The sequence below is a fragment of the Acomys minous genome, assembly GCF_964271855.1.
Source record: "Acomys minous genome assembly, chromosome: 16".
Taxonomy (NCBI): Eukaryota; Metazoa; Chordata; class Mammalia; order Rodentia; family Muridae; genus Acomys; species Acomys minous.
The window spans coordinates 90,843,363-90,871,143 of NC_140498.1; the positions used below are offsets into that span (position 1 = coordinate 90,843,363).

Genomic DNA, 27,781 nt, shown 5'->3' on the forward strand with positions numbered 1-27,781 from the left:
GAGAAGGAGGGAGGGAGAGTGAAGGAGGGAGGGAGAGAGGAAGGAGGGAGGGGAAGAGAGAAGGAGGGAGGGAAGAGAGAAGGAGGGAGGGAAGAGAGGAGGAGGGAGGGAAGAGAGAAGGAGGGAGGGGAAGAGAGAAGGAGGGAGGGAAGAGAGAAGGAGGGAGGGAAGAGAGAAGGAGGGAGGGAAGAGAGAAGGAGGGAGGGAAGAGAGAAGGAGGGAGGGAAGAGAGGAAGGAGGGAGGGAAGAGAGAAGGAGGGAGGGAAGAGAGAGGAGGGAGGGAAGAGAGGAAGGAGGGAGGGAAGAGAGAAGGAGGGAGGGAAGAGAGAAGGAGGGAGGGAAGAGAGGAGGAGGAGGGAAGAGAGAAGGAGGGAGGGAAGAGAGGAGGAGGGAGGGAAGAGAGAAGGAGGGAGGGAAGAGAGGAGGAGGGAGGGAAGAGAGAAGGAGGGAGGAAAGAGAGAAGGAGGGAGGGAAGAGAGGGGAGGGAGGAAGAGAGGAGGAGGGAGGGAAGAGAGAAGGAGGGAGGGAAGAGAGAAGGAGGGAGGGAAGAGAGGAGGAGGGAGGGAAGAGAGGAGAGGGAGGGAAGAGAGAAGGAGGGAGGGAAGAGAGGAGGAGGGAGGGAAGAAAGAAGGAGGGGAGGAAGAGAGAAGGAGGGAGGGAAGAGAGGAGGAGGGAGGGAAGAGAGAGGGGAGGGAAGAGAGGAGGAGGGAGGGAAGAGAGAAGAAGGGGGAGGGAAGAGAGAAGGAGGGAGGGAAGAGAGGAGGAGGAGGGAAGAGAGGAGGAGGGAGGGAAGAGAGAAGGAGGGAGGGAAGAGAGGAGGAGGGAGGGAAGAGAGAAGGAGGGAGGGAAGAGAGGAGGAGGGAGGGAAGAGAGAAGGAGGGAGGAAGAGAGAAGGAGGGAGGGAAGAGAGAAGGAGGGAGGGAAGAGAGGAGGAGGGAGGGAAGAGAGAAGGAGGGAGGGAAGAGAGAAGGAGGGAGGGAAAGAGAGAAGGAGGGAGGGAAGAGAGAAGGAGGGAGGGAGAGAGAGGAGGGAGGGAAGAGAGGAGGAGGGAGGGAAGAGAGAAGGAGGGAGGGAAGAGAGGAGGAGGGAGGGAAGAGAGGAGGAGGGAGGGAAGAGAGAAGGGGGAGGGAAGAGAGGGAGGAGGGAGGGAAGAGAGAGGAGGGAGGGAAGAGAGAAGGAGGGAGGGAAGAGAGAAGGAGGGAGGGAAGAGAGAAGGAGGGAGGGAAGAGAGGAAGGAGGGAGGGAAGAGAGAAGGAGGGAGGGAAGAGAGAAGGAGGGAGGGAAGATAGAAGGAGGGAGGGAAGAGAGGAGGAGGGAGGGAAGAGAGGAGGAGGGAGGGAAGAGAGAAGGAGGGAGGGAAGAGAGGAGGAGGGAGGGAAGAAGAGAAGGAGGGAGGGAAGATAGAAGGAGGGAGGGAAGGAGGAGGAGGGAGGGAAGAGAGGAGGAGGGAGGGAAGAGAGAAGGAGGGAGGGAAGAGAGAAGGAGGGAGTGAAGAGAGAAGGAGGGAGGGAAGAGAGGAGGAGGGAGGGAAGATAGAAGGAGGGAGGGCAGAAGGGATGGAGGGAGAAAGAACGAGAATCTACTAGGTCCGAGTTTACTAGGTTGGGCACTGCAAAGACTGCAGCCTTGCCTCTGGGGTCCCTAGAATAAGTGGTACCCGCTGTCCACCTGGATGCCGCACACAAGCGTTCTAGACTCTGGGAGCTGAACACAAGCTGGCTTACTTAGTCTTCTGCCAAACAGAGCTTCCCGCTGAGTGAGTCAGGGGGGTTTCCTTTCTTGGCACTCAAGGTTGGTGACATCATTAAATCACCTCGGTGGTGTACATCATTTATGCCAGCTGCACGCTGGGCCGAAAGTGATACTTCAGTGGCCTTGGTCCATAGCCTCCTGATCTTCCATTTGGCTCAGTTAAGCATTATTACTAGAATTATTATTAATTAAAAAAAAAAAGACAGGGTCTTGTTATGTAGCTCAATCTGGCCTTCCTGAGCTCTATACCTTGTGTGTGTGAATGTGTGCATGCTATGTGTATGTGTATATGTATGTGTGCTGTGTATATGTATATGTGTGTGTACATGTTGTGTAATGTATGTGTATGTGTGCATATGCTATGTGTATGTGTGTATATGTTGTATAATGTATGTGTATGTATGTGTATATGTGCATATGCTGTATGTATGTGTGTATGTTGTATATGTATGTATATTCTGTATTTGTGTATATATAGTGTGTGCATATTTATATGTGTAATCTTGTATGTATATTGTGTGTATATGTTTTGTAATATATGTATGTATATGTATGTGTGTATGCTATGTGTGTATGTTATGTATGTATGTGTGTGTATGTGTTTATGCTGTGTATGTCTGTATACTGTGTGTATTATCAATATATGTGTGTTTTCTGTGTGAGTATATGTGTATATGTATGTGTGTGCATATGTGTATGTATGAAATGTATGTGTACTCTTTGTGAGTTTATGCATATATGTATGTGTATGTGTGTTTATGTGACTGCGTGTATGTACGTATGTATGTGACTGTGTGCCTGTGTATATGTGTGTATATGTGTGACTGTGTGTGGGTCTGTGTGTCTGGGTGTGACTGTGTGACTGTGTGTACATGTGTGTGCATGAGATGGTGGAGGTGGCACGGAAGTACCCATCATGGAGTTGGCACAGGGTACAGCACCTGCCTAGCTCCAAGCATTCCCAGCTTGTGGATAGATCCCTCTGTCCCCCAGTTCAGGGCACTCACTCTGCCAATTTCTTGAAGCCAATGGCTCGCCTCTTTGTGGGGGTCCCGTTGGTGCCCTTCCACACATGGGTGTTCCATGGATCGGGCTGGGAAGAAAAGCAACGATACCGGTCACAGCCCTGAAGTCCAATCCCACCTGGGGATGCCTGGGACTGGGGCTGTCCAAACCTCAGTCCTATAAGGTAAGGGGTTGAGCCAGGGATGATCGCACATATCCCTGTAGGAGGTGATGTGCACAAGCCTTTCTGCATTGTCCCCCCAGCTCTTCCCACTCAGCCCCCATTGCCCTCAGACTCTGTATTTGAGGTGGGGTCTGGATACATAGCCCAGGCTAGCTGCAAATTTGTCATCCTTGTTTCAACCCTTCTGAGTTCTCAGTTCTAGGTGTGTGCCACCATGGCCAGCTCAAACTCTTCCTGGGTACGCACTTCTTGTCTCCGTAAGTCTCTCAGGCTACTGGGCACACAGGTGTCTACAGAACTGACCTGTTTGAAGATGCACCCCCCCCAGAGGTTGGGAAAACTTGGCCTGTGCATTGTGGGTTTCAGGGCAGAGGGGAGCCCGGGGTGGGGCGGGGCAGGGCGGGGTGGGGCGGGGCAGGGCAGGGCGGGGTGGGGCAGGACCTGGTACTCAAAGGATGGAGTGAGTCGATAGTTGAGCATCTCCTGGTGGAAGACAGGGGTGATGCTGCCTGACATGGGGGGCACAATCCACACCCAGTCTGCCGGGCAGCCCCCTCGGCAGCGGTACTCGTTTTCCATGTGTTTGATGAAGGACTCAGTGGCAGAGTGGTGGTCAACGATGGTCACCTTGTCGCTCTGCAGAAGGAGAGGCAGCGAGGTGTCAGGAAGGAAGAGAAGGCGGGATGTTTGGGTACCTTCCCTACAGAGACTGCCAAAAGGCAGCCTTGGGACGAGCCTGCCTCTCAGTCTAATTGCACAGGAGAAAGGTTCAGCTTGGTGCTGATGTCTCTATAAGACCTTCCTTATCCATCTTGTCCGGCTTCTCCCTGCCCTCCCGCCTTTCGTTAGCCAGGGGGTGGGGCCTCAGGTGGGAGCTAGATTCTCGGGGCTTTGTTTTATTTTTCTTGTGTCTGTTTACCTTATCTCATGCTTTACTTACCAAATCTGTAACTATTTATAGCGATGAAATAAAACCAACGTAGACAGTCTTAAGGAGTGAGTTGGAGCCTATTAGAGATCAAAGGAGCAAGGCAGCTTGGAGGTGGGCGGACCAGAGTCTGGCACAGGCTGGGGCTGGTGTGCATGGATTCACAGGTTGTCTAAATGACACTGGCCGGCTCCTCTCCTTTCCTTCTGTCCCTTCTCCTATGTCCTGAGTGTCTCCACCAGGGGCCACGTTCTGTTCATTGCCACAGCTTCTTGGGAGGTGGCTCCTTGCCCTGCCACCCACGCAGGTCTCTGCCCTGTGACGCTCTGTGAGTTGCCTGCTCTATCTAGTCACACCCACCCCAAGGTCTGAACGAACACACTTGTCTCTCCTGTCTACCAGGATGGGGCTGATGTCAAGTTCCAAAGTGGCCCCCAGGATCCCAATTAGTATCTTGGTATGCTAACACCGCCCACTTTGTGCTCAGACTTAGCATGGTCTAGGTGGTGTATTTCCTACCCATCTTACTATAACTCCTTATGGGGGCGCTGACAGCTGTGAGGCTGAGAGCGAGGAGGGATGTTGTCCCTGTGGTGGGAAACTCTGACTTTCAAGGAGGTGACAAAGCATGGAGACACTGTCACCAAACTGCAGAATCTTAAGCACTAAGTCCAGGACTTCCTGCCACCTCTCTCCATCAAATGTCTACCCTGCCAAGGCCCACAGGACAGGAAGGCATTGTGGACAGAAAGTAGGTCACATTGACATATGGGAATCCCTGAAGGTGATTTTTTTTCTTTTATCTTTTTTTTTGGTGTGTTTATATATTCAAGTTTGTATGATGGTGCATGTGTGTATATGTGCATATGAAGGTCAGAGGGGGGACTTTGGATGTCATTCCTCAAATGTCTGTTTGAGACAGAGCCTCTCATTGGGCTGGAACTTTACAAGGGAGTGCTAAGCTGGATGGCCAGTCAGGACCCGGGAATCTCTGCCTCCTCTCTCGCCATCACTGGCATCACAAACATTCACCCCCTCTATGGGGGCTCGCTCTGAGGATTGAATTTAGGAGCCCACACTTGTGAAGCCAGCACTTGACTGACTGGTCCATCTCTCCAGCCCCCAAAAGGTCAGCCTTGCGAGGCAGAGCTCTTGACCCTCAGTTCAGAGTCTCTACAGCAGTGGATCTCAACCTTCCTGACACCGTGACCCTTTCATATGGTTCCTCATGTCGTGGTGACCCCCCCCCACCAACTATAAAATTATTTTCATAGCTACTCCATGACTAGAACTTTGGCTACTGCCGTGAATCGCAGTGTTAATTTCTGTGTTTTCCCATGGTCTTTGGCGACTCCTGTGAAAGGGTCGTTCAACCCACAGGTTGAAAACCGCTGCTCTCGAAGGTCCTTTTGTCCCTCTCTGCTCTGATGCTTGACCTTGGTGCTGGGGCCCAGGGTACCTGGAAGCTGTACAGAACAGCAATGTTGATCTCCACCAGTGCCTGGTCCTTCCACAGCGAGGATGTCTTCCCCATGTCCAGATCCATCTTCTTGGCTACTTCCTGGAAGGGTGAAGAAAACATCGGCTTGAACAGGCTGCCTAACTCTGGATTTCAGGCCAAAGATAGTAGTGTTGTGAGTGGGCTTCTTAATCAATCAATCAATTAATAATTAATCAATTAGTTAATCCATTCAGAGGCTGACTGACTCGCTCACGGGCTCCAAGGATTTACTATTGACAACCCAGTTAGCTAAAGAGACATGGCTTGCCCTTAAGCTGCTAAAATTCATGTGCCAGTCAATGGAGGAGAACGCGTTAACGCCCTAATACTTGAACCCTGGAGACCTGAGAGCTAGCTGCTGCTTTCTAAGTTGAAGACATCCTAGCAAAATAACTAGAAATAACTACATCCTGGCATTAGTATTTGACCTAACGGAAATGAGCACCTGGGTCACAGCATCAGAGGCCCGGAGGCAAATTCCTTAATTAAAGTTGTGCCTTTCAGTTATCAAGGCTAGCTGCCAGTGGGAGCCCAGGTCTCTTTACTATGCTCAGAAGCTACCATCCTCAGTTTGGGTAAATTGCTCCTCAGCCCTGGCTGCCACTGTATCCAGCAGCTGGAAGTGACAGGCCAGGGTGGTCATGAGGTGAGGCAGAGAGCAGAGAGCGGACTTATTAACTCGCTGTCCGAGGTAAAGGCTTTCAGGTTAGCTTGGATCGTAATCAGGACACTGCTGCAGAAAGTGACTGGCTCCTGCTTTATGTAAATCTGTTTAAAGCCTTTGCAATTTCAGGTACGGGGAAGGGTACACACACAGCTAGGTGCGGTGCAACGTCACTTTGACAAAAAGAATAAAAACTTGTTGAAAAACGTCCTTTTGGTTTGGTTGAAAAACCAAAACCCAAAACCCAAAACCAAACTTCCAACTGTCACTTGAATCAGGATACGATTGCCTAAAGTGTTTTTCTTTCTTGCCAGAAGTTTTTATACACTGTTGTCCATCTAGTGGAATCTACTAGGGAGCCCTGCACCCTCCACCCCCCTACCCCTCCCAGCCCCCCACCCTCCCAGCCCCCATCCCCCCACCCCCTCCCACCCCACCCCCCACCCCCCCACCCCCCGCCAGGACCAACAGTGTATAAATTCTATGGACTGGGGCCCTGCCATTGATTTATTTTGTATGTGTTTGGAATAGGGTCTCATGTAGCCCAGGCTGGCTCAGAACTTGCAGTGGAGCAGAGGACAGCCTGGAGCTCCTGATCTACCTAGTTCTACCTCCAAGTACAGGCTTACAGGCGTGGCTTACAAGCCTAGTGACACGAGTTTGTCCTAACAGCATAAATGTAGTGCTTGGCTCTGCGTTCTAATTCCAACCTGTCACCAATAGACTGCATGATCCAAGCCCATCCTTGACTTCTGAGTCTCTCTGTAACCTCTTAGGAAACAAGGCTGACTGTTGCAAGTAAAATAACAACAACAACAACAACAACAAAAAACCTGCCCCGAGCATAGCAGGGCTTGGGGGGATAGCTCAGTGGTAGAGGGCTGGCCTAGTGTGCTCAGGGACCTCAGCTCAACCCCAGCACTGCAGAAACAAACAGGAAAAACAAAAACCAAAGGAACCAGTACACCAAAAACCCCAGTCCTCCTGGCACACACCCGGCACCCAGCCAGCCTTCCATGCCCAGCACTCAGCTGCATGATCAGACCACCCTGGACCAAAATAATTCAAAAGAGTCTCAGTTGTACAGAGCAGGTGGAGCTATTTCCATGTACCTTAAACTATAGAGTGGCAGCCATTTGTACAGCTACACTGTGTCTAGAATTGTATGTCAGCTGCAGACAATCCAAAGATCGCGAGGCAAATACAACAGTGTTTTGTGTATGGGACTTGGGAATCTGAGGGGTGTGTGTGTGTGTGTGTGTGTGTGTGTGTGTGTGTGTGTGTGTGTACATACATGTATGTTCATGTAGAGGCCAGAGAGCAGCCTCTGGCGCCACCCACACTGTGTCTAGAATTGTATGTCAGCTGCAGACAATCCAAAGATCGCGAGGCTTAGTACAAATACTACAGTGTTTTGTGTATGGGACTTGGGAATCTGAGGTGTGTGTGTGTGTGTGTGTGTGTGTGTGTGTGTGTGTGTGTGTGTGTACATGCATGTATGTTCATGTAGAGGCTAGAGAGCAGCCTCCGGTGCCACTGTTGTCCTTCAGGCGCCAGCCGCCTTGTTTTCTGAGGCCGGCTCTCACACTGGCCTGGAACTTCCCAAGTAGGCTAGGTAGGGTACTTGGCGGGCAAGCCCCAGAGTCCTAACGGTCTCCATGCCCCTGGATTGTAAGACCCACTACCATGCCTGGCTTGTAAAATGGGAATTCTGGGGATTCAATTCAGGCTCTCATGCTTTGGGCAGGAAACACTTGACCAGCTGAGTCACCTCTCTGCCCATCTGCAGATTTTCACATCTGAAGGCGCCCAGGGAATCCTAGTGGACGTCAAGGACCTTACACAGTGTTCTCTGTGGTGGTGGCGGCAGCTGTGCTATTTGCCACTTCAGCCATCGCTAGGAAAGCCACAGGTGCTTCGGGCATTTCTGGAAGATTCACCAGGATTGCAGTTCTGTCTTAGCCCTGCCCGATCTCCCATCCCCAAAGCTGCTGAGCGGTGTCCTCTGTCTCCGCATTCGGGGACCATCGGGGGACCTCACCTCTAGGATGTTGTATCGAGAGTTGTCACAGTAGTCACGGACGCCGATCTCTGTGCCCATGTACCAGCCGCTGAAGGGACAAGCGCTGAACTCCAGGCCCCCAATCTCTAGCAGCATGTTGGACACGGCGGGGAGGCCGTACCATTTGAGCCCCAGGTCCTTGAACCAGTCAAATCTGCAGAAAGCAAGGTGCTCTCGCTCAGCAGGCAGCAGGTGTCTCCCGAGCAGATGCGTGGGTGCAGCATCCTCAGGCTGGGGGGGTGCTGCAGGCACGGTACCCCGGGGGGCCATACACATAACCTGATTATCGACAGGCCCTTCTTCCCAATATCTCTCCTCTCCTGCGCCTTCATTTCTAAATCTATTCTTGATTCCCAGCTAAATGTTCTTCGCTCTGGGAAACCATCCTGATGTCCAGTTGGGTCACGTGAGCTCATATTTCCCCTTTTGCTGCACTTTCTTGGAACTGGGTATTTTAGGAATTGTGTCTACGGTCTTCCCCTTTTGGACACAAACCACAGACGCAGGGACATAGTGGTCCCAGAAGCTAGTGCTAAGGCCGGATGGACTGAGGACTGCAGAGCAGGTTGGACAGGCCTAGCAAGGAACTTGTGTGAGCCAAGGTCGCCTAGGCATCTGGCTGTGCTCCAATGTATCAGGAGCCTCAGACAGGTGTTCTCTGTCCAGGGAAGACTCAGGCAGGGCAGGTGGGGTACCGGTGCCAGGTGTAACTCTGTAGGTCCCCCAGAGATGTAGCCAACAAGATCAGCACTGTTATTTGTGTATGAGGTATTTTAAATGAATTCATACTTTAAAAAAAAACATTAAAAAAGAGGCCCTCTTTAAATAGACAGGCTCCCTCTTGTGTGACTCACCTGTCTCATCACACCCTCGGGCCAGGCTGAAGCCTGTTTTTATTTAAAAGTTGAGATACAGTTCATAATAGATTAAAACTAATTAACTTGATGTGTAAGATCTATTTTGCAGGCGATTTAAGTTTCTTAGCAACCTCCCTTGGTTTTGGCTCCAGTCTAGCACCTCACAGTGGCTTTCCTTCTTTCATTTTATAATTACATTTTATTTACTGTGTATGTATGCATGTATGCACGCGCACGCACACACACACACACACACACACACACACACACACACACACACACACACACGTACATGAACGCACGTGCACTAGAGGGCAGTTTGTAGGAGGCAGTTCTGCTCCTCTACTGTTTGGGCCCTGGGATCAAACTCAAGAACTCAGGCTTGGGGGCAAGCTCCTTCGCCTGCTGAGCCCATCTCACCAGCCTAGCGTATCATTCACTCTTAAAGTGCACAAGCTACCTGATTCTCTGACCTTGGTCTCCAGGCTACTTGTGGGCTCAGATTCTGATTGACTTTGGCTCACCCAGGGCCAGCCACTGAATACAACTTCCTCTATTGGATGCTATGTCCACAGCAAGACAGTAGGTATTGTCTACTCTTGGGACCCCAGGGGCTGGGCAGAGGGCTGGTCACGGAGTTGCTTAGAAATAGATGCATCTGCTGGTCCAGGTCAGTTCAGAAGGACCTTTCGTATCCCAGCCTGACAGCCAGGATGGGACCCAGGAGCCTCTTGCTGCCTGTTGGGGCTGCAGAGAACCTGGGGTGGGGTTCGTGAGATGGACAGAGGAGGTCATCAGGGAATCCCCCCACCCAATGGTCATCGTTCTTACTTGGGGTGCCTGATGGGTACTTCCAGCACCAGCTCTGGGGGGATCTGGAAGAGCTCGGGGTCACTGCCGTTGGCCTGGAGCAGTAGCGGCAGAACGTCGAAGCGGCCTCTTGGGGCTTTCCAGCCCTGCTGGACACAGATCTACAAACAGAGTCCTCCTGTCACTCACTTCTGTCCCTGCCCCTCCAAACACAGCAGGAAGAGGGGCTGGGGCAAGCAGAGGTCTTCATGAAAGCCGCAAACGCCTCCTTAACAAGAGCTCTCTGACCCTCACCATAGAGTGAGGGCAGCTTCTCCAGGGAACACAGGGCAGTCCTCTGCAGAGAGGGTCAACTGTACCAGCTGGGCACACCGAGAGGATGAAGGCTGAGTCTGACTGTGGTATCTCCCCCATGGGCTAGCTTTTATGTGTGGCGTTAAGTGCCACAAGTTACAAAGAAAATCTCCAGTGCTGTGGCTCACTGTAGAAAACACACCCACAGCTGTCCACGGGCACAGCGAGACACAGGAGATAAAATGTTCTGGAAACTTCTTTTTAAAAAAAGCCTGGGAAGCAAAGCTCCTTTCATTAACATACTGAATTTTAAATCCAACTGTATACCTCACATGAATAATAATTCATTAAGAATGGATCAAGATTTTTAATCAAGCATTTGACACTAAAACTTAAATAAGATGGCATTTTGTTCATTTACTAAATATATTAAATCTATGTTTATAGAACATGATAAAGTACATTAAATAGCAACATTAACTTACTAATTATATATATTTTATTATTCGATTTTAAATTCCCTCTGTGGTATGTGTGTACTGTATATGTGTTTATATGTGCAGACTTACCATCTCTACCTTATTTTATTTGAGACAGGGTCTTTTAAAAAGGCATCATCATCATCATCATCAACATTATTATTATATTATTTTATGTATGTGGGTGGTTGGTTTTTTTTTTTTTTTCAAGGCAGAGTTTCTCTTTGTAGCCCTGGCTGTCCTGAATTTGCTTTGTAGACCAGGCTGGCTTCGAACTCACAGCGATCAACCTGCCTCTGCCTCCTGAGAACTGGGATTAAAGACGTGCACCACCACGCTCGACTATGTGGGTGTTTTGCTAGGGTGTACGTCTATGCGCAGGCACGTCCCTGGTGCCTGCCTGCAGAGGCTAGAAGAGGGCATTGGATTTCCTTGCATTGGAGTTATAGAGGGTTGTAAGTCACCATGTGGTTCATGGGAATTGAACTAAGGTCCCATGGAAGACCACCAGTGATCTAAACCACAGAACCATTTCTCCAGCCCCAAGAGTCTCACTACGTATAGACCAGGCTGTCCTGGAACTCACTAAGTAGACCAGGCTAGCCCTAGAACCCCAGACATCCATCTGTCTCTGACTCCTGAGTGCTGGGATTGAAGGTGTGTGCTACCATGTTGGGCTCTACTGTATGAACTGGGCCTCTGACTACAGCTAGAGCTCACCGGCTTGGCTGAATTGGCAGGCACCAAGCATGATGCTCCTGCCTCCACCTCCTCTGTGCAGGGGTTACAGGTGTGTGTCACTGCAACCAGCCTTTTACCTACCAAGCCACCTCTCTAGCCCTATTTCTGTTGTTGAGACAGAGTCTCACTATAAATATAGCTCAGGCTGGTCTCAGACTCACAAGGCTTCTACCTCAGTCTCCTGAGTGCTGAAATTACAGCTGTGTACCACCATGATGCACTGAGAGTGACAAAATGACCGAAGTGAATATATTCAAATATGATACTTAGTAGTAAAGTTGAATTTATTAATTTATTAAGTTTTCTAATTTATTAATATGCTAGTCTGCTCTACCCTACTATTATAATTTCAAAATATACTCAATATAAGACTATCAATGGGAGGCTGGATAGATGGCTCAGCCGTTGAGGGCACTGGCTGTCCTCCCAGAGGACCTGGGTTCAATTCCCAGGACCCACATACAGCTCACAACTGTCTATAACTTCAATCCCAGGGACTCTGACACCCTCACACCAATGCCCATAAAATTAAATAAATTATTTTTAAAAGATTATTAATGAGTTGTTTCCTTTTTTTTTTATCATCTTGGAGACTTCTTGTTTGAGGCTGGCTATATAGCATGCTTATAGCCACATGCATGTGTGGACAACACTGGGGAAGTACAGGGTTCCATATAACAATGTGGCCAGGCTTGAGATGTTTCTTTGTGCTGTGTGAATGGGAGCCAGGAGAATGAATCCTGGTCAGGGAAGGTTCTGGACACAGATAAGGAAGAAGAGATTACAGTACACGCTAGTGTTCAGCTAAGCAGGAGGCAAGGTCAGCCAACTACACGCTTAGCAGTTAGCGCTCAGCCAAGTGGAAAGGAGTCTGGGGAGTCTGGCCCAGGCTCTGAGTGCACAGGTGCGGCTCCTGGTTGCCCTGGTTACAGCCAGTTCCCAGGATTATCACATTTCAATGAGAAAAGCCTTATGCATATGAAGTCAGCATGCAGGGGGTAGGGGGAAAGCAGGGTGTGTGTGTGGGTTGAATAAAGGGGGACGTGGGCATTGACATATGTCTGTTGCCCTGTCCCACTGGGCATGTCCCACTCAATAGTGTCTCTTCCCAGGTTGGTCCTCTTGGTAGCTTTTATTAACTTTGATCCTCAATATACTGTGTTGTACAGTTGCCTGGGGGAGACTCAAGCCTGCTCCAGGAAGGAATGACAGTTCAAACTAACCCCTCTCTGTGGAATGGCCCTGGCTGTCCCAGAACTCACTAGGCAGACCAGGCTGACCTCGAAGTCATAGAAATCCTCCTGCTTCTGCCTCTGGGATTAAAGTCCTGCACCACCACACCTGGCTCCAGCTCCAATCATCATCGCTCAACATGTGAAGGAGCTATGTATGTCAGCTCAGGAAAAGTGGCCTGGAATGTGGCTTCTCAGGCCATTTCTACTGGTGGGAGGCCGGGGGACCTACCCTGGGGTGCTAGGAATCATTTTATTCATTTACAAGTTCAGGATCAGTTCCTTGGCATTGGCAAGGCTCAGTCTATTCAACTCTGAAAGGGGCCAGAAGCTCCCGTAGGGAGGGTTAGGGGAGGTCGTGCCATGAAAATGGCCAAATGGCAGCAATGGAACCAGAGGGATGGAGTTGAGGGCAGTCCCGTGCCAGAGCAGGTCTGAGGACTGGGTCCTGTTTCTTGCTGGCTGGACCCTCCGGGATAAAAATGTTAAAGTGGAAAAGCATGGGGGAGGGGACTGAGAGTCCAGGCAGGGATAGGCTTGGGGCACCCAGGCTCACCTCTGTAAACTGCACGTTGGCGGGGTCCCCCAAGGTAGAGCCATCTGGCTGCTTGTAGCCAGCATAGCGGATGAGCTGCGAGTTCCACACCCGGAAGTCATGCTTGCCGTCAGTCCTCTGAGGGAATATGGTGATGGCCGACCTTGGGAGAGGGGAGAGGGTGGGAGTGACTAGGGTGGGACTTGCCCTTTGGAGGACACAGCGACGACGAAGCTGGAGATCAGATGTTCAGGCCCCGAGCTGTGGGACGGAGTCACCAGCTCCCTCCAACAGAACCCTTAGTCTGTGTAAGGTGGAAGGCAGGAACACACACAACCTGGCTTTGAAGTTGTGATCCTCCTGCCTCAGTGTCCCGAGGGCGGCTGGCATGAGAGATATGTGTCACCACACACTGCAGGGCATATGCGCTCTAAGGTCATGTCCCTCTTTGCCGTCACAGGCTCACACCCATGGCTGTACCAGATTCTATTTCCACAAGCAGCATCCCAGATGGGGGTCGCTGGACCCTGTTTCTGTAGGTCTTACTCTGTAGGTAAGGGAACTCAGCATTCTCAAGCCGTGACGTCACTGACGTCACTGCCTCGGGCCTGAGGGTGAGGCTAGAGCCCCGGCTGAAGGCAATTCACTGAGCCAAAGCCCAGGTTCCACACTTGTAGGCAAAAATCTCTCTGCTACACATGGGAGACAACAAAGAACGAAGCAAGCTGCCTTCCCTCTGGCGTGAAGACGCTCGGCTATGTCTGTAGGTGGCCCCCAGACAGAGCCTGTTTGAGAAGCCTGTTTATAAACACCAGAGCCACACGTTGTGAGTCGGATGCCATGCCCAGTGTGGGATTTGAGATGGAGGGAGACAGGAAGCACGGCCACGCCCCCTTGCCTGCTTCCCTGGGGCAGTTTGAAGGCCTGCTCTGTTGAGTCCCTTAGGCATATACTCCTTATGTTTGCAGCATTACACTCTCCTGTGTCTGTCGCACAGTTTTTAGACAGGAGGTTTAAAACTTAAGAAGAAATCCTAAGTGGTTTTTTTTTCTTTCAGTTAGCTCTCGTGAAGATACCCACTCCACACAAACTACATTACAGAACACAGCTGCGGAGTGTGGGGTGACCTCTCCTTTTGCTGGCTGATAGTGTCCCTTGAAAGCCACAAGAGTGTCTCCTAAGCAATTTGAAGGCTTAAGCTTTGATTTAGAATATGCTGGAAGGCTCCCTCCCTCCCTCCCTCTCTTTGTGTGGGCACATGCACATACATGGAGGCCAGAGGCCCACTGTGTCTTTTGAGACAAGGCTTCTCACCCACCCTGGAGCTCACCCGTTGTGCTAGGCTGACCGGACATCAACACTCAGAATCCCCCTGCCTCCACTTCCCTGGCACTGGGGTGACAAGCATGTGCCACTATGCTTGGCTTTTTAAACATGGGTTCTGGATTTGAACTCAGACCCCCAATGCTTGTGCAACAAACACCTTTCAATCAATCTATCTGCCTCTTGCTAGAAACTTCTCTGATGTATCAGGATGAAGTTACTTAGGAAAGATTCCTAACTACCAATTCCTCGCACACAAATGATTTTTGTTCTTATCAGTGGCTTAGGCAGCAAGGAAATCCATGCCCGAGATAGACAAGCCCCCTCTGCATGAGCTCGGGGCAGCCTAGGGTGTGTGTGTGGGAACAGATGTCACCAGTGGGACTGACAAGTGCAGCCGGCTGTGGACAAGGAGGGTGGTGGTGCTCAGCTGTGAGGCACCAGCTGAGGCCAGCCTGAAAGTAACATACCAAGGTGCCTGCCTCCCTGCCTTAACTGGCTCCCAGCAGGCTATGTTCCTTATATTGGTACAAGAGTGCAAGGTGGGGCTACATGGGACAGAACTGGAAGACACAGTGCCCCAAGGAATGGGCGGCAGCCCTGAGCAGCAGGGTGGAATGCTGTGAGAGCTGGCTCTACTCAGAAATGGGAGTTTCTTCTTTCCAGGAATCCTAATTACTTCCTCCATCCTCTCTGTGGGTGACAGGGAACTAGAGTCCTGGGAGAGTCAGATTTTGGTTGTTGTTTTTTTCCATCAGAGGAGGGGCAGGGGATAAGAAATGCCAGGCTATTTTCTGCCAGTTGGGCCATCTCCCCAGGAGGGGACGGCCTTTTCCAGGACAACTCCCCACCCCCACGTACACTTGCACAGCAACTCACCTGAGGTTCCCTTTGTTGGTGGCGTACTTGATGTGGTTACAGATGTAGTTGAACATGCCGTGGGCTGTGGTGCAGTCTCGGGCATCAAACACCTGCAGAAAGTGCACGATGGGATTGCCAGCTGCCTCCTCTCTCCCTGGCCGCCCCAGGCCAGATTTCCTTTCCAGGGGACCCTGAGCCCACTGCAGCTGCAGCCCCTCTTGGATAGCCAGCACCGCCCCCCCCCCCATGCTTGAGGTCCAGGCAATATTCTATATTGCCTCCCTTTTTTCTATGCCAATAACTCAGGAAATGTCCCCAAAAGGATATGCATGGAGGACAAATGACTTAGGAGAGTGAGGTGGTGATGAAAGGAGCGAGCTGTAATGGGCTGCTTATGTTTAAAAACAAGCAAGATTCAAATAATCTGGAGCAGAGGGTGGAGGCTGGGTCTCATGAGATGCCACTCTGCCCTAAGGGGCTACTGGCAGTGGGTGGCCTCTCGCTTTCTTTGGTGGCGGAGAGATGGAAAGTTGACTATACCCCCAATGAATCACCCTGCACCCCTGCTCATGCCAGCAATCCTTATTAAAGTCAGTGGCTCACAGACCCTAAAAATAAAATACAGGGGGCTGGAGAGATGGCTCAGTGGTTAAGAGCATTGTCTGCTCTTCCAGAGGTCCTGAGTTCAATTCCCAGCAATCACATGGTAGCTCACAACCATCTATGATGAGAGCTTGTGGACAGTCACACATGCAGGCAGAACATTGTATACATAATAAATAAATAAATAAATAAATAAATAAATAAATAAATAAAAATAAAATACAGGACATTGAAGCAGAAGAAGATGATCTTGGAATGGGAAGGGGGCCAGAGAAGGCGGTGGGGAGTGAACACGGTCAATATACCTTACACAAATGAAAATGTCATAACAAAACCCGTGAGTAAGTATATTATACAGTAACACAGTCCACCGGACAGAAAGCCTTGAGCCTACAAACCAATCTATTTGTAACATTTAAGCTATTCCCCAGGACAGACTCAAATCAGGGACACAGAAGAAAGCACCTTCTGGCAGGTAAAAACAAAAGGGAATCTGCGGCAAAGGGGACAGCAAAAGGGAGTGGTGGCGGGGTGTGCGGCAAACGGGATAGCCCGAGTTCTACCAAAAGGTATGGCAATTTCACTCAGTAAGAGCAGCATTCTGATAAATCACCACCAGACTAAATCTCTTTCAAAGTTTCATCTGCCTCCATGGCTTGTCCTCTCCCAGGAGGGTCTTCCGGACATCCGCGTGTCACTACCTACCTGCAGCTTAGACCACTGGATCCTGCCCACACAGCGAGAAGCGTTCCTCCAGGCGTGCTTGGCGCCATAGATGAGCTCGGTATCCTTGAGCTGGTAGGTGTTGGTGCTCTCAATCTCCTTGTTCACCTCCTCCAGCCTGTCCATGTGGGCCTTGGAGCCAAACCTAAGGGAGGAGGGATGGGGGTGGGGCGAGGGGGAGCCGCAATGTGATGGCTTGGAAGTGTTCCGTGTGTGTGTGTGTGTGTGTGTGTGTGTGTGTGTGTGTGTGTGTGTGTGCTGTGCATGTATGTGCATGCATGTGGGCATATGCATGTATGTATCTATGTGTGCATATGTGTGTGAGCATGTGTGTGCTTTTGGGGGTGGGTGCATGCGCATGCATCCATGTGTGTATATGTATGTATCTACCATTGCATGTGTGCATGTGGGGTACATGTGTGTGTGTGTGTGTGTGTGTGTGTGTGTGCGCGTGTGTGTGTCTTTGAGCATGTGTTAAAGGTTTGAAGCTCTGTGCTACTACCAGGTGATGGAGCCTTTAAGAGGTGGGGAACAGTGAGTGCCTTTCTTCAATCTCTCTCTGCATCTTACTTTTTGAGGCGGGGTCTCTCATTGAACCTGGAGCTCGTTGATTTCCCATGGCTGGTTGTCCAGTGAGCTCTAAGGACACCCTTCTCCCCTCCCCCACCACTGGAGTTTGCAGACATCTACTCTGTTTTCCCCAGGGTATCTGAACTCAGGTCCTCACGTTTGCACAGTGAGCAATTTCCCCACCGGTCCAGCTGCCCAACCCCTTGTGCTTGCCTCTTAATGGATGAGTAGTATTGGTCGAGAAATTCTTTGGCTAGTGGGAAGAGCTGGTCCTTTGTGCGGACGTCTTCCGGCTTCCGCGTGTGCTGGGAAGGCAGCATGATAGAGCCCATGCAGATGTGCTCCGTGCACCCTGTTTCCTGCGGGCCAAGAGGGAGGCGGTGAGATTCTGGCTTCTCCCCACCAGGGTTGGCAGATGTCATGACCAGTGTGCCCGAGGTGTTTGCGCTGTTCAGTTATGGAAGGGGCTTTTTCATTGGGACATATAGTCACTGGTGCAACAACCTAGTGTCTATCTGCCTCTGTCACCTCTACCTGTACCTTCTGTCAATCATCTATCTATCACCACCTGCCTAGCATCGTTCCATTATCTATCTATCTATCTATCTATCTATCTATCTATCTATCTATCATTTATCATGTATCTATCACCTTTCTATCATCCATATTTATCAAGTATGTATTAATCATCTACCTATGTCTACTTATCTACCTGTCTTCCATCCATCATCTATTAACTCTATTATGTATCTACAATTTATCTATTTATTCATCTATCTTATTTACTCGTATAGTTATCATCACTCATCTCTCAGTATCTCTTTCACTATCTATCTATCATTTATTTTTTTGTTTTGAGACAGCGTCTCATATAGCCCAGGCTGGCCTTGGACTCACTGTGTGCCTGAGATTGGCCTTGAGTTCTTGCCTGTCTGCCAAAGCACAGACATGTACCATTACACCCAGTTCCGGAAAAAAAAATCCATTCTATGTTGACCAAAGACAACTAATAAAGGCATTATCACCATTAACATCATCATCATCGTATTGTCATTGTCACCATTATTACTGAGACAGGATCTCATGTAGCCCAGGCTGGCTTCAAGAGGCAGGCAGATAGCTGTGAGCTCAAGGCTAGCCCAGTCTACAAAGTGAGTCCAGGACAGCCAGGGCTACACAGAGAAACCCTGCCTCAAAAAACCAAAAAGAAAAAAAAAGTACACAATAGTTGTTTTCAGCAGCTGAGTTTGGGGCCTGCTTATTACATTGCACTAGCTGACAGATACACCATTCCTTCGAGAGATTCATACTTTACCAAAAAATGAAAGGCAATAGATTGGCATGTTGAATACTAAGAATCTGTTATAGAATAGAGACCGTGGTGTGCAATGAAGAAAGGGTTGGTTTGATACCCCATCTGTGATCACACTGTAAGAGGCAAAGGATGCTCAAGGACCCTTAAGTTCTGCTGGGAGCAAGGTGCTCACACTGAGAGCCTTTATACGAACACATGACCCATCAGTGGAGCACGCAGGGAGCTGTGAGGCAACGCTAGCTGTGACTCTCTGGCCATCACAGCATGGGTGGGGATTCTGGCCTCTCGGGGTGGGGGGGTGGGGGGGGTGGGCTACAGGTAGCACTTATCACAATCACATTGCCTTGCACAGGGTCCTCCCCCCCCCAACACAGATGCCCCCTCTTGTGAGGTGAGTCAGTCCCAACACTCACCAATGTGCTCTTAAGGTGCAGGGTGTCAGTGAGGACCACATCTGTCTCCCAGTTCTTGACCTTGAGGAAGCGGGGACACCTGGAAGGACTGCCATTCTTGGTAGGGGACTGTTTCCCCGAGGCAGGGGGCTGTAAGTGAGAATGAAGGCAACATGTGACGTAGGGCTCGGAGGGGCCATGTCATCTTATCTGAGACTTGAAGGCTTTGCTTTTTCTAGGGTTTTCTCTGGGTCACCCATTGCCTTCACAAAGAGAAGAGCTCAATCTTCTCTGGGGTACCAGGTGTAAGATTCCAAGAGTCCAACAGAGCTGCCAACGCAGAAGATGCACCATGATGTGGAAAAAAAAATGTTATGGATTCAGTCCTGGGGCAAGGAGGCAGGAGGTCAAAGGTAACCTCTTCAATGTGTGTCATAGAGTCAAGACTATCCCTAATTCACTATGAGTTCTAATATCTAGAATACCACATAGAGACCGGGTGGATGTTTGTTGAATGAATAAGTGACCGAGAGGGAACTAACAGCCTTTGAATAGTTACAGTGGAGTTGTAGAAGCCTGGTCATTCACTTGGTGGGCACATGGTTTAAAAGGCAAGCCAGGGAGGGAGGTGTCTGCACTGTGTGACTCATGCGTGTGTAAGCGCTAACTCACGGGCTCTCATGGTCGCATTTCATCTTAATTTCTCTCTCTCTCTTTTTTTCTTTCCGTTTTTTCGAGACAGAGCCTCTCTGTGTGGCCTTGACTGCCCGGGACTCGCTTTGTAGACCAGGTTGGCCTCAAACTCACAGCGATCTGCCTGTCTCCGCCTCCGGAGTGCTGGGATTAAAGGTGTGTGCCACCATGCCCAGCTTCATCTTAATTTCTAACTCACAGTCAAACACACTCGGTGAATAGACATTGGCCATACCGCAGTGTGCTCATCCTTCTGAAACAGGAGAGAAAGAGTAACCAGATGCAAAGAAGCAGGTGGAATGAGACTACAAAGGAGGGGAGGGCATGGGGACAAGAGGAGGGGCAGCGGTGAGTCATCCTGGGGTCAGGATGAGGTTGCAAAGTTCAAAGGCCCAGGGGGCTGGAACATTGGCTCAGTGTGCAAAGTGTTTGCTGATTCCTGGAACCCATGTGAAAAAAGAAAAAAGGCATAATGATATATATGGGCCTGGGGAGAGGTGGAGACAGGCGAATCCCCGAGACTGGCTGGCCAGCCAGTCTAGCCTAATTGGTAAATTCAGCACCAATGAGAAACACTGTCTCAAAACAACAAGGTGAAAGCACCTGAGGTGCGATGCCTGAGGTGACCTCTGACCTCTGACCTCCATGCACACACATTCATGAAGCAAAAACAAAAGCCACAGGGGACCAGCAAGGAAGCCTGTGAGGTAGAAGTACACAAGTGAGGGGGAGAAGGAGGACAGGAAGGTTAAAGGTCAAGCCCACGGCTCAGAAGCTTGGAGGAGCTGAGGCAGGAGGACAGCTGTGAGTCACACGATGGAGTTGATGACTTTGATCTTTGAAGGGGAAGTGCCACCTAGTACAGCTTTCCTCCCTCAGTACCTGGTGTTGTTAGTGTTTCTACAGGAGGCTTGTATTACTGCTCTGGAGGCTGAGTGACAGTAGGCATCTCAGAGCCGGCAGTGGACATGGTGTCTCTGCCAGGATGGGAGGGCAGAGGTTCAGAGGGTGGCGGGGAATGAGGGTGAGGTGGAGGGTGTAGTGAGAAGAGGCCCTGATACAAAGCACAAATGGCTGAGGTGGTGGGCACACTTGTCCTTTCCTGGCTCTGTGTCCCTCTGTAGGATGATGGAAGATTCTGGGCCAGGCGACACCTGCTCTAGCTGGAGGCTTGCTAAAGTATGAGAGGAGGCAGGGTGCCCACAGGCACTGCAAAGACTTCCTGAACTCATTCTGTTGAGGGAGTTGTGGAGGCCTGAGAGAAAGGCCTGCGCATTTGAGCCCCAGAGGAGGCTGAGGGCCCCCACACAGGTGACAATGCTCACCCACTGGGGAGTCGGCATGGCTTATCAACTGTTTTGAGGCAGGGGTCTGGGCTCTGTAGCCTGTGGCCCTAGCCAAAGCCTGCCTGCATGTTTCTGTAGAGGCCCCGAACTAGCCACACTTCCCCCGCCCCCTCTTTTTTTTTTTTTTTTTACACTGTTCAATATAAAACCCCAAACAAGAATATTATTTTGCCATCCATGATTGTGATTCGAGAGCCCAAGTTTCAGTGGTGAGTTTTCCCCTGGTCACCTTGTGGTCTATTTCTTTTGTAAGAAGCCAAGACTGAACCGAGGTCTTACACATGCCATGTGAGCGCTCTCCACTGAAATATGCTAAGTTTCCCAGGCTGGCTTTGTATTTGCCTCCTGAGTAGTTGGAGTCATGGGCCTCCTCCAGCAGGCCTGGCCTGGTCGTCTTCTTCTTCTTCTTCTTCTTTTTTATTTTTTTTATCATGGTTTCTTGTATACTGTAGCAGCCCTGTGTTGTAACTGACAGAAACTAAGATTCAAGACTCTCCAAAGCCAAGAATGTCTCTAATTTTGCCACTGGACTGTTTTACTCAAATGTCACTGGATTGGAAATCTTTCCAGGGGTTTCTAGGAAACCCTGCTTGCCAGCCACCTTACCATGCATTAAACACATGCACAGCCTACAGGTGGGATTTCACCTCCCTTCTTCCTCCTTCTCCCTCTCCCTGCATCCCCCGCGCGCGCGCGCGCGCGCGCGCGCGCGCGTGTGTGTGTGTGTGTGTATGTGTATTTGTGATGTGAGAGGAAAACCATATCTGACTTTCTTGTTTGTTCTTAGCATGGGTCCTCTGTTGCCTCCCCAGGTGCCACAGGTGGTTCATTAGAGACACCCTATAGCCTAGGTGGGTCTGAAGCTTGTCATCCTCTGGCCTCTGCTTCCCAAGCACTGGGGTGATGTGAGTCACCACCAGGGCTAGTACTTCCTGTAATGATTCCAGAAGCATGGGTGTATAAATGCCTGCATGCCCTGCATACACCTGCAGCCCTGTATACACCTGCAGCCCTGTATACACCTACACACCCTATATGCACCTGCAGCCCTGTATACACCTACATACCCTGCATACACCTGCAGCCCTGTATACATCTATACACCCTGCATACACCTGCAGCCCTGTATACATCTACACACCCTATATACACCTGCAGCCCTGTATACACTTGCACACCCTGCATACACCTGCAGCCCTGAATATACCTGCACACCCTGCATACACCTGCAGCCCTGAATATACCTGCACACCCTGCATACACCTGCAGTCCTGTATACACCTACACACCCTATATACACCTGCAGCCCTGTATACATTTACACACCCTGCATACACCTGCAGCCCTGTATACACCTACACACCCTGCATACACCTGCAGCCCTGAATATACCTGCACACCCTGCATACACCTGCAGCCCTGTATACACCTACACACCCTATATACACCTGCAGCCCTGTATACACCTACACACCTGCATACACCTATATACCCTGTATATACCTACAGCCCTGTATACATCTGCAGCCCTGTATACACCTATATATTCTCTACACCTGCACATCCTATATACACTTGCAGCCCCATATATACCTGCATGCCTGTATATACCTATATAGGGTCTAATTAGCTTACTGTGTAGCCAAGGATGACCTTGAACTTCTGATCTTCCTGCCTCCACCTCCAGAGCGCAGGGATGGTAGGTATACACCACACTCCTGTTTTAATCCTCACATCTGATAAATTTACATATCCCTATATAGATGCAGATGATCCAGTTGTCTCTTTGAATCTATAGGCATGGGTGCTAGGACCCCATGGATCCCAGAACTTCAGTCCCCTGGTCCCTCATATAAAAAATGCCAAATTATTGGCCTATCCATGCACTGCCCCCCTTTACCAATACCGAGTAAGTAGTTCTTATGCTATGTAGTTAGGGGAATATGACAAGAGAAAAAGTCTATGCACACACACACACACATACACACACATGAGTTTTGGGGAGATGGACAAGGGCCTCATGCATGCTAATCCAGGCTTTACCACTGAACCCCATCCCCTGCCTCCAGCCATGTTTTTTATTTGTTTGTTTGTATTTCTGAACATTTTCAATCTACAAGTGGATGAATTATATGTGGCTTCAGAGACACAGGAAGCTGACTTCCTAACTGCCTTCTCTCTGTTCAGCTGGTTTTTCCCCAGCTGTGTACAATAAGCATTTGGGGGTCTGCCATATGCTGAGTTGTACTCTAAGTCTGTATGCTGGAACCCTAACCCTTTGACCCCTTCGACTCAGGAGTTTTTGGAGGTCACAAAGGGTAAATGAGAGTGTAAGGGTGAGGTCCTCATCTGCTAGAATTAGGGACATTATGAGATTAGTCTCTGCCCCCCCTTTTTCTCCCTCTTCCCCCCTTTATCATGTTAGAGATACAGTAAGAAAGAACCTTCTTTCTACACGCCAGAACAAGACCCCTTACCACAGCGGTTCTCAACCTTCCTAATGCTGTGGCCCTTTAACACAGCTCCTCATGCAGTCATGACCCCAACTGTCACATTACTTCATTGCTAGTTCATATTTGTAATTTTGCTACTGTTATGAACCATAACGCAAGTATCTGACATGCAGTTGGTCTTAGGCCACCACTGTGAAAGGGTTATTTGGCCCCTAAAGGGGCTACAATACACAGCTTGAGGACCACCCCCTACCCAGAGCCAGGCCACACTGGCAGCCTGCTGCCAGGCTTCAGCCTCCAGGACCCTGGCATGAATTTCGAATATTTAAGCTGTTGCATCTGTGGTACTGTGTGGTCTCAGCTTAAGCAGATTAACACAAAGGCTACACACATAGTTGAAACCATCCAGAAGCTTAAATGTGCAGCCAAGGATTCCAGCCAGGTCTTGATTTAGGGGAATAGAGAACCAGGAAGCTGCTTGGCTTGAGTGAGTGGGCTGATGGAAGTCAGGAGAGCGTAATAGAGGTGCCTAGACTTTTTGTGGGGGTCATGACCTGACAGACCTATTAGAAAGTGAAAATATCATTAGAGGAAAATTTTGTCACTGACACCAAATCCACGGGGCATCCCATCTTAGTAGCAAAGCTCACTGTAGAGTGCTGGGTATTTCTTACTGATAGGGAGCTACAACGAGTGGGCTGCATATTCTAGCAAAACCTGAAGTACGATTTCTACAGAATAAATAGTGCTTTCACATCACTGTGAAACTGAACTGGTAAGTGAAGCCAGCATAGGTCAGGACTGGCTATATAGGATTGCAAGGATTGTGGGAGGGTAGCAGTGAAGGCTGCACATCCTGAAGATGCTTTTTCAGCAATGAGGTGGGGAAGAAGGATGGCGCAGCTAGAAGGTAGATCTTCTGGAAGCCAATTGGAAGAGAGGAGCTGGCCTAAGCCTGGTGTATAGGAACAGCAACTGAGAGTCTGGGGTGTGAGAAGGACCAAGGCAGCCTGATGGCTTCCTGTCCGAGTCATACAAGGTCTGAAAACTTGATGAAACGTTAGCAGACTCTGGGAAGCAGGGAAGAGAACGTGGGGGCTGGAGGAAGGAAATGTTTGAGGAAGGAAGCCAGGACCTCAAAATGCCAGTCAGAAAGATGTCAGATTGGGGGCCAAGGGCCTGTGTTTTCCAATAGCTGTGTCCCCTCAAATCCTTACATCAATGTCCTAAAGCCCAGTGCCTCTGAATGTGGCTGCAGTTGTTAATCTTGACTGATTTGAGAGGCTCTGGAGTCACCATGGAGACAGGCCACTGAACATATCAGTAAGTGAGGTCCCAAATTATGAGAGTTGAGGTGAGGTAGAACCTAACTGTGAGTGCTACAGCCCCATGGGCTGGGATCTTGGAACTGAATCCAAAGGAGAAAGCTATCTGAGTATCAGTATTCATCTTTCTCTGATTCCTGACTGGATACCATGTACCCAGCTACCCACCCCTTCCTGGACACAATGTAACCAGCTAAACAACATCCTGGATACAATGTAACCAGTCAATAGCAACCTTCTGGATACAATGTAACCAGCTAATCTACCTCTTAGATGCAACGTAACCAACCACACCCTTCTGGAAACAATGTAACCAGCTAACTATCCTCCCTGGATACAATGGGACCAGCTACCCTACTCTGCTGGATACAATGTAACCAGCTATCTTACCCTCTTGGATACAATGTAACCAGCCAACTATCCTCCCTGGATACAATGGGACCAGCTACCCTACTCGGCTGGATACAATGTAACCAGCTACCTTACCCTCCTGGATACAATGTAATCTGCTGTGTCCCTCAAACTCTGAGCCAGAATCAGCCCTTCCTTCCGGATGTTGCTTTTGTCATGTGTTTTTTTAACAGCAACAGAAAAGGAATTGATACAGTAAACCTAACTGAAGCTGGGGCCACTGTGAAGATAGCAAGTTAGAACACAGTCCTTATATACTTCACTCAACAAGGCTGATATCACGGGAATTCAGGGGCAGACACTCCCCCACCCAGAAAGAAGCCCTTGTGATCCCGAACCTGGCTATTACCAGGCACACAGAGAGGAGCCATTCTGCCCACACCTTGACTTTGGGCTCCCTCCATCATAACTGTGACACAAAGCACCCAGTTTTCAGCACTGGGTTGTACAGCCCAGGTGAGTGAGTGGGTCCTGGAGCTGACCCTGAACTTGTCCAGAATCAGCCAGCATCTCCTTTCTTCCCTGTTGGCACTAGGCACAGCCGCTCTATGACAGCCCTGTGACAACCTGCCTGCTCCGGGCTTGTCCTGAAAATGAGGACAGCAAGCTCAGGCCAAGCTGGGCAGCAGGCCATCACACCACAGGGGCTAGACTCCACCTACTGTGATTTTCCTGCAGCCCTGGGCAACGCAGCTCCAACCTGTGGGGACCACTTCTTCAGGATGGCCAGCCTAACCCAGTTATGGACCCCAGTGGTGCAGCATCCATGCTGCGAGCATATTGCCGCTTAGAGGAGAGAACCAACTGTGCTTAGGACCAGGAGAATGATTTCTGTGGGCTGTGCCCAAAGTGATCCTGTCCCTGAAGTGATCTACAGACACCAGCAACCACACACTCTGTCCCCTCTCCCCATTCTACAGCATTCCAGTCTGTCAGGGTGGGGAGGAGGAGTGCCCAGAGATCAGACCTGTTCTGCTGTGAGAGAGGAGATGCCTCAGATTTCTGAGATAGAGAGGCTTTTAAGCTACAGTGTGACCCAGGGAGTGGTGGCTCAGTTTCTGAAGAGTTAGCTGTGTACGCCTGAGGATCCTTAGCACCCATGGAAAAAGGCTGGTGTCACAATGCATGCTTAGAAACTCCATCACTGGGACAGAGGACAGGTGGATCCCTGGGATGCTCTGGCTAGTTGGTCCAGTCAAAATGGGTTCAGTGAGAGACCCTGGCTCAGAAAATCAAGTGGAGTTATCCACTGGGGGATGAACAATCTACCACAGACAGCACTAACTGGATTAGCAGGTTATTAAACAAGACAAAACAAACAAACCACAAAAGGACAAGAAGTTGGGAGGGGGTGGAGGTAGGGACAGTGAGAGGAGTGATGGAAGGAGGGGAGGGGGATGGGTGTGGCCAAGTTATGTTGTACACATGCATGGATCTTTAAAGGCAAAAAAGTAGAGTGGAGAAGGATTGAGGGTACCAAATGGCTTTAACCTCTGGCCTCCATATTCACACACACATACTTGCAAATGCATCTGCACACACGTGTACCAGCACATACATGCACCAACCCCCAAAGCTAGAAAACTTAGGCTGACCCTAAGCTGGAGAGACTGCTGCACAATTGCTTGTTCTTACATGGCCCTGAGCTTGGTCCTCTAACCACACCAGAATGGCTCTGTGTCTTAGAAACTAATTTTTAATTTGTTAATCCTGCCACTATCTGCGGCTCATTCCCACTGTCTTTTCCTGAGTATCAACTTGCTAAATATGAATAGTAAAAACACAATTTTTTTTTTAGCCTTTCAAATACCTTGGGAGTGTGGAAAAGTAAAGGAATGAAAGGATTCTCTCTACGGCTCTCAGAACGTCTGTTGGGAAGCGAGCAGGCCACAGCTGTGGAAAAGGGGTAGGCTAGGGTTATGGGAAAAGGATTTTAATAGTGAGCTGCACAGTGACTCAGCATTCAGAGAATTCTCCCTGGTCCCCCATCAAATGCCATGGCCTCACTAGGTGGGACAGACAGCCCACACTGAGCACACTTGCTAGGGAAACAAGCCATTAACAGAATATGTGGAAGTTCCCCACAGGGCTGTACCCAAACAGTGGCATAGGGCATTCAAACCCCATTTCCTGGCTCCACCCTGGCTTTGACCCCCAGACAGCAGGACTTGGTGTGTTTGTTTGCATGTGGTGTGTGTGTGTGTGTGTGTGTGTGTGTGTGTGTGTGTGTGTGCTCTCATTGAGTCTGAGACTCAGCACACTGCATTGGCTGGCCAGCCAGCCAGCTCTTGGGATCCTCTTGTCTCCAGCCCCGAATGCTGGGGCTATAGGCTTGTACAGCTTCTTATGTGGGTGCTGGGGATTTGAACTCAGGTCCTAATGCTTGTTCAGCAAGTGCGCCCACCCACTGAGCCATCTTGCCAGCTCAGTCTCCTCTGTGCTTTGACTCATCTCTAGAAACATTACCTGTTCAGTATAGACACAGTTTTGTCAGTATTTTTGGTCAGGGCCCCAGTGAATCTATGGGTACAGAGCTGAAGCATGCAGGGTGCAGACAATACCACCTTGGGTGGGGCTGAGGACGAAGAGAGATGTCAGTCCTGAAGTACTCAATACAGCACTGACCTTGCTCAGTAAGTACCAGGCATGGTTGCTATGGTTACTGCCATTAGTTCACAGCCTGACCCATTTCATCCCCTCAGGAGATGACGAGCCCTTGTGA

General features: G+C 49.9%; 1 protein-coding gene across 3 annotated transcripts in view; it reads right to left on the reverse strand.

Annotated features, from left to right (window-relative positions):
• The window catches only part of NOS1 (nitric oxide synthase 1), a gene marked incomplete at its 3' end in the record, with an annotated part of 110,733 nt that overhangs the window by 40,890 nt on the left and 42,062 nt on the right, over positions 1 to 27,781 (reverse strand). For all 3 annotated transcript variants that reach the window (XM_084764820.1, XM_084764821.1, XM_084764822.1), the window contains exons 4-13: positions 18,853 to 18,981; positions 17,338 to 17,483; positions 16,537 to 16,699; positions 15,247 to 15,338; positions 13,066 to 13,207; positions 9,785 to 9,924; positions 8,076 to 8,250; positions 5,329 to 5,430; positions 3,383 to 3,577; positions 2,760 to 2,845 (exon numbers count right to left, since the gene is read on the reverse strand). In XM_084764820.1, the coding sequence (XP_084620946.1) occupies positions 2,760 to 2,845; positions 3,383 to 3,577; positions 5,329 to 5,430; positions 8,076 to 8,250; positions 9,785 to 9,924; positions 13,066 to 13,207; positions 15,247 to 15,338; positions 16,537 to 16,699; positions 17,338 to 17,483; positions 18,853 to 18,981 (1,370 nt within the window). The remainder of the gene's footprint in view (positions 1 to 2,759; positions 2,846 to 3,382; positions 3,578 to 5,328; positions 5,431 to 8,075; positions 8,251 to 9,784; positions 9,925 to 13,065; positions 13,208 to 15,246; positions 15,339 to 16,536; positions 16,700 to 17,337; positions 17,484 to 18,852; positions 18,982 to 27,781) is intronic.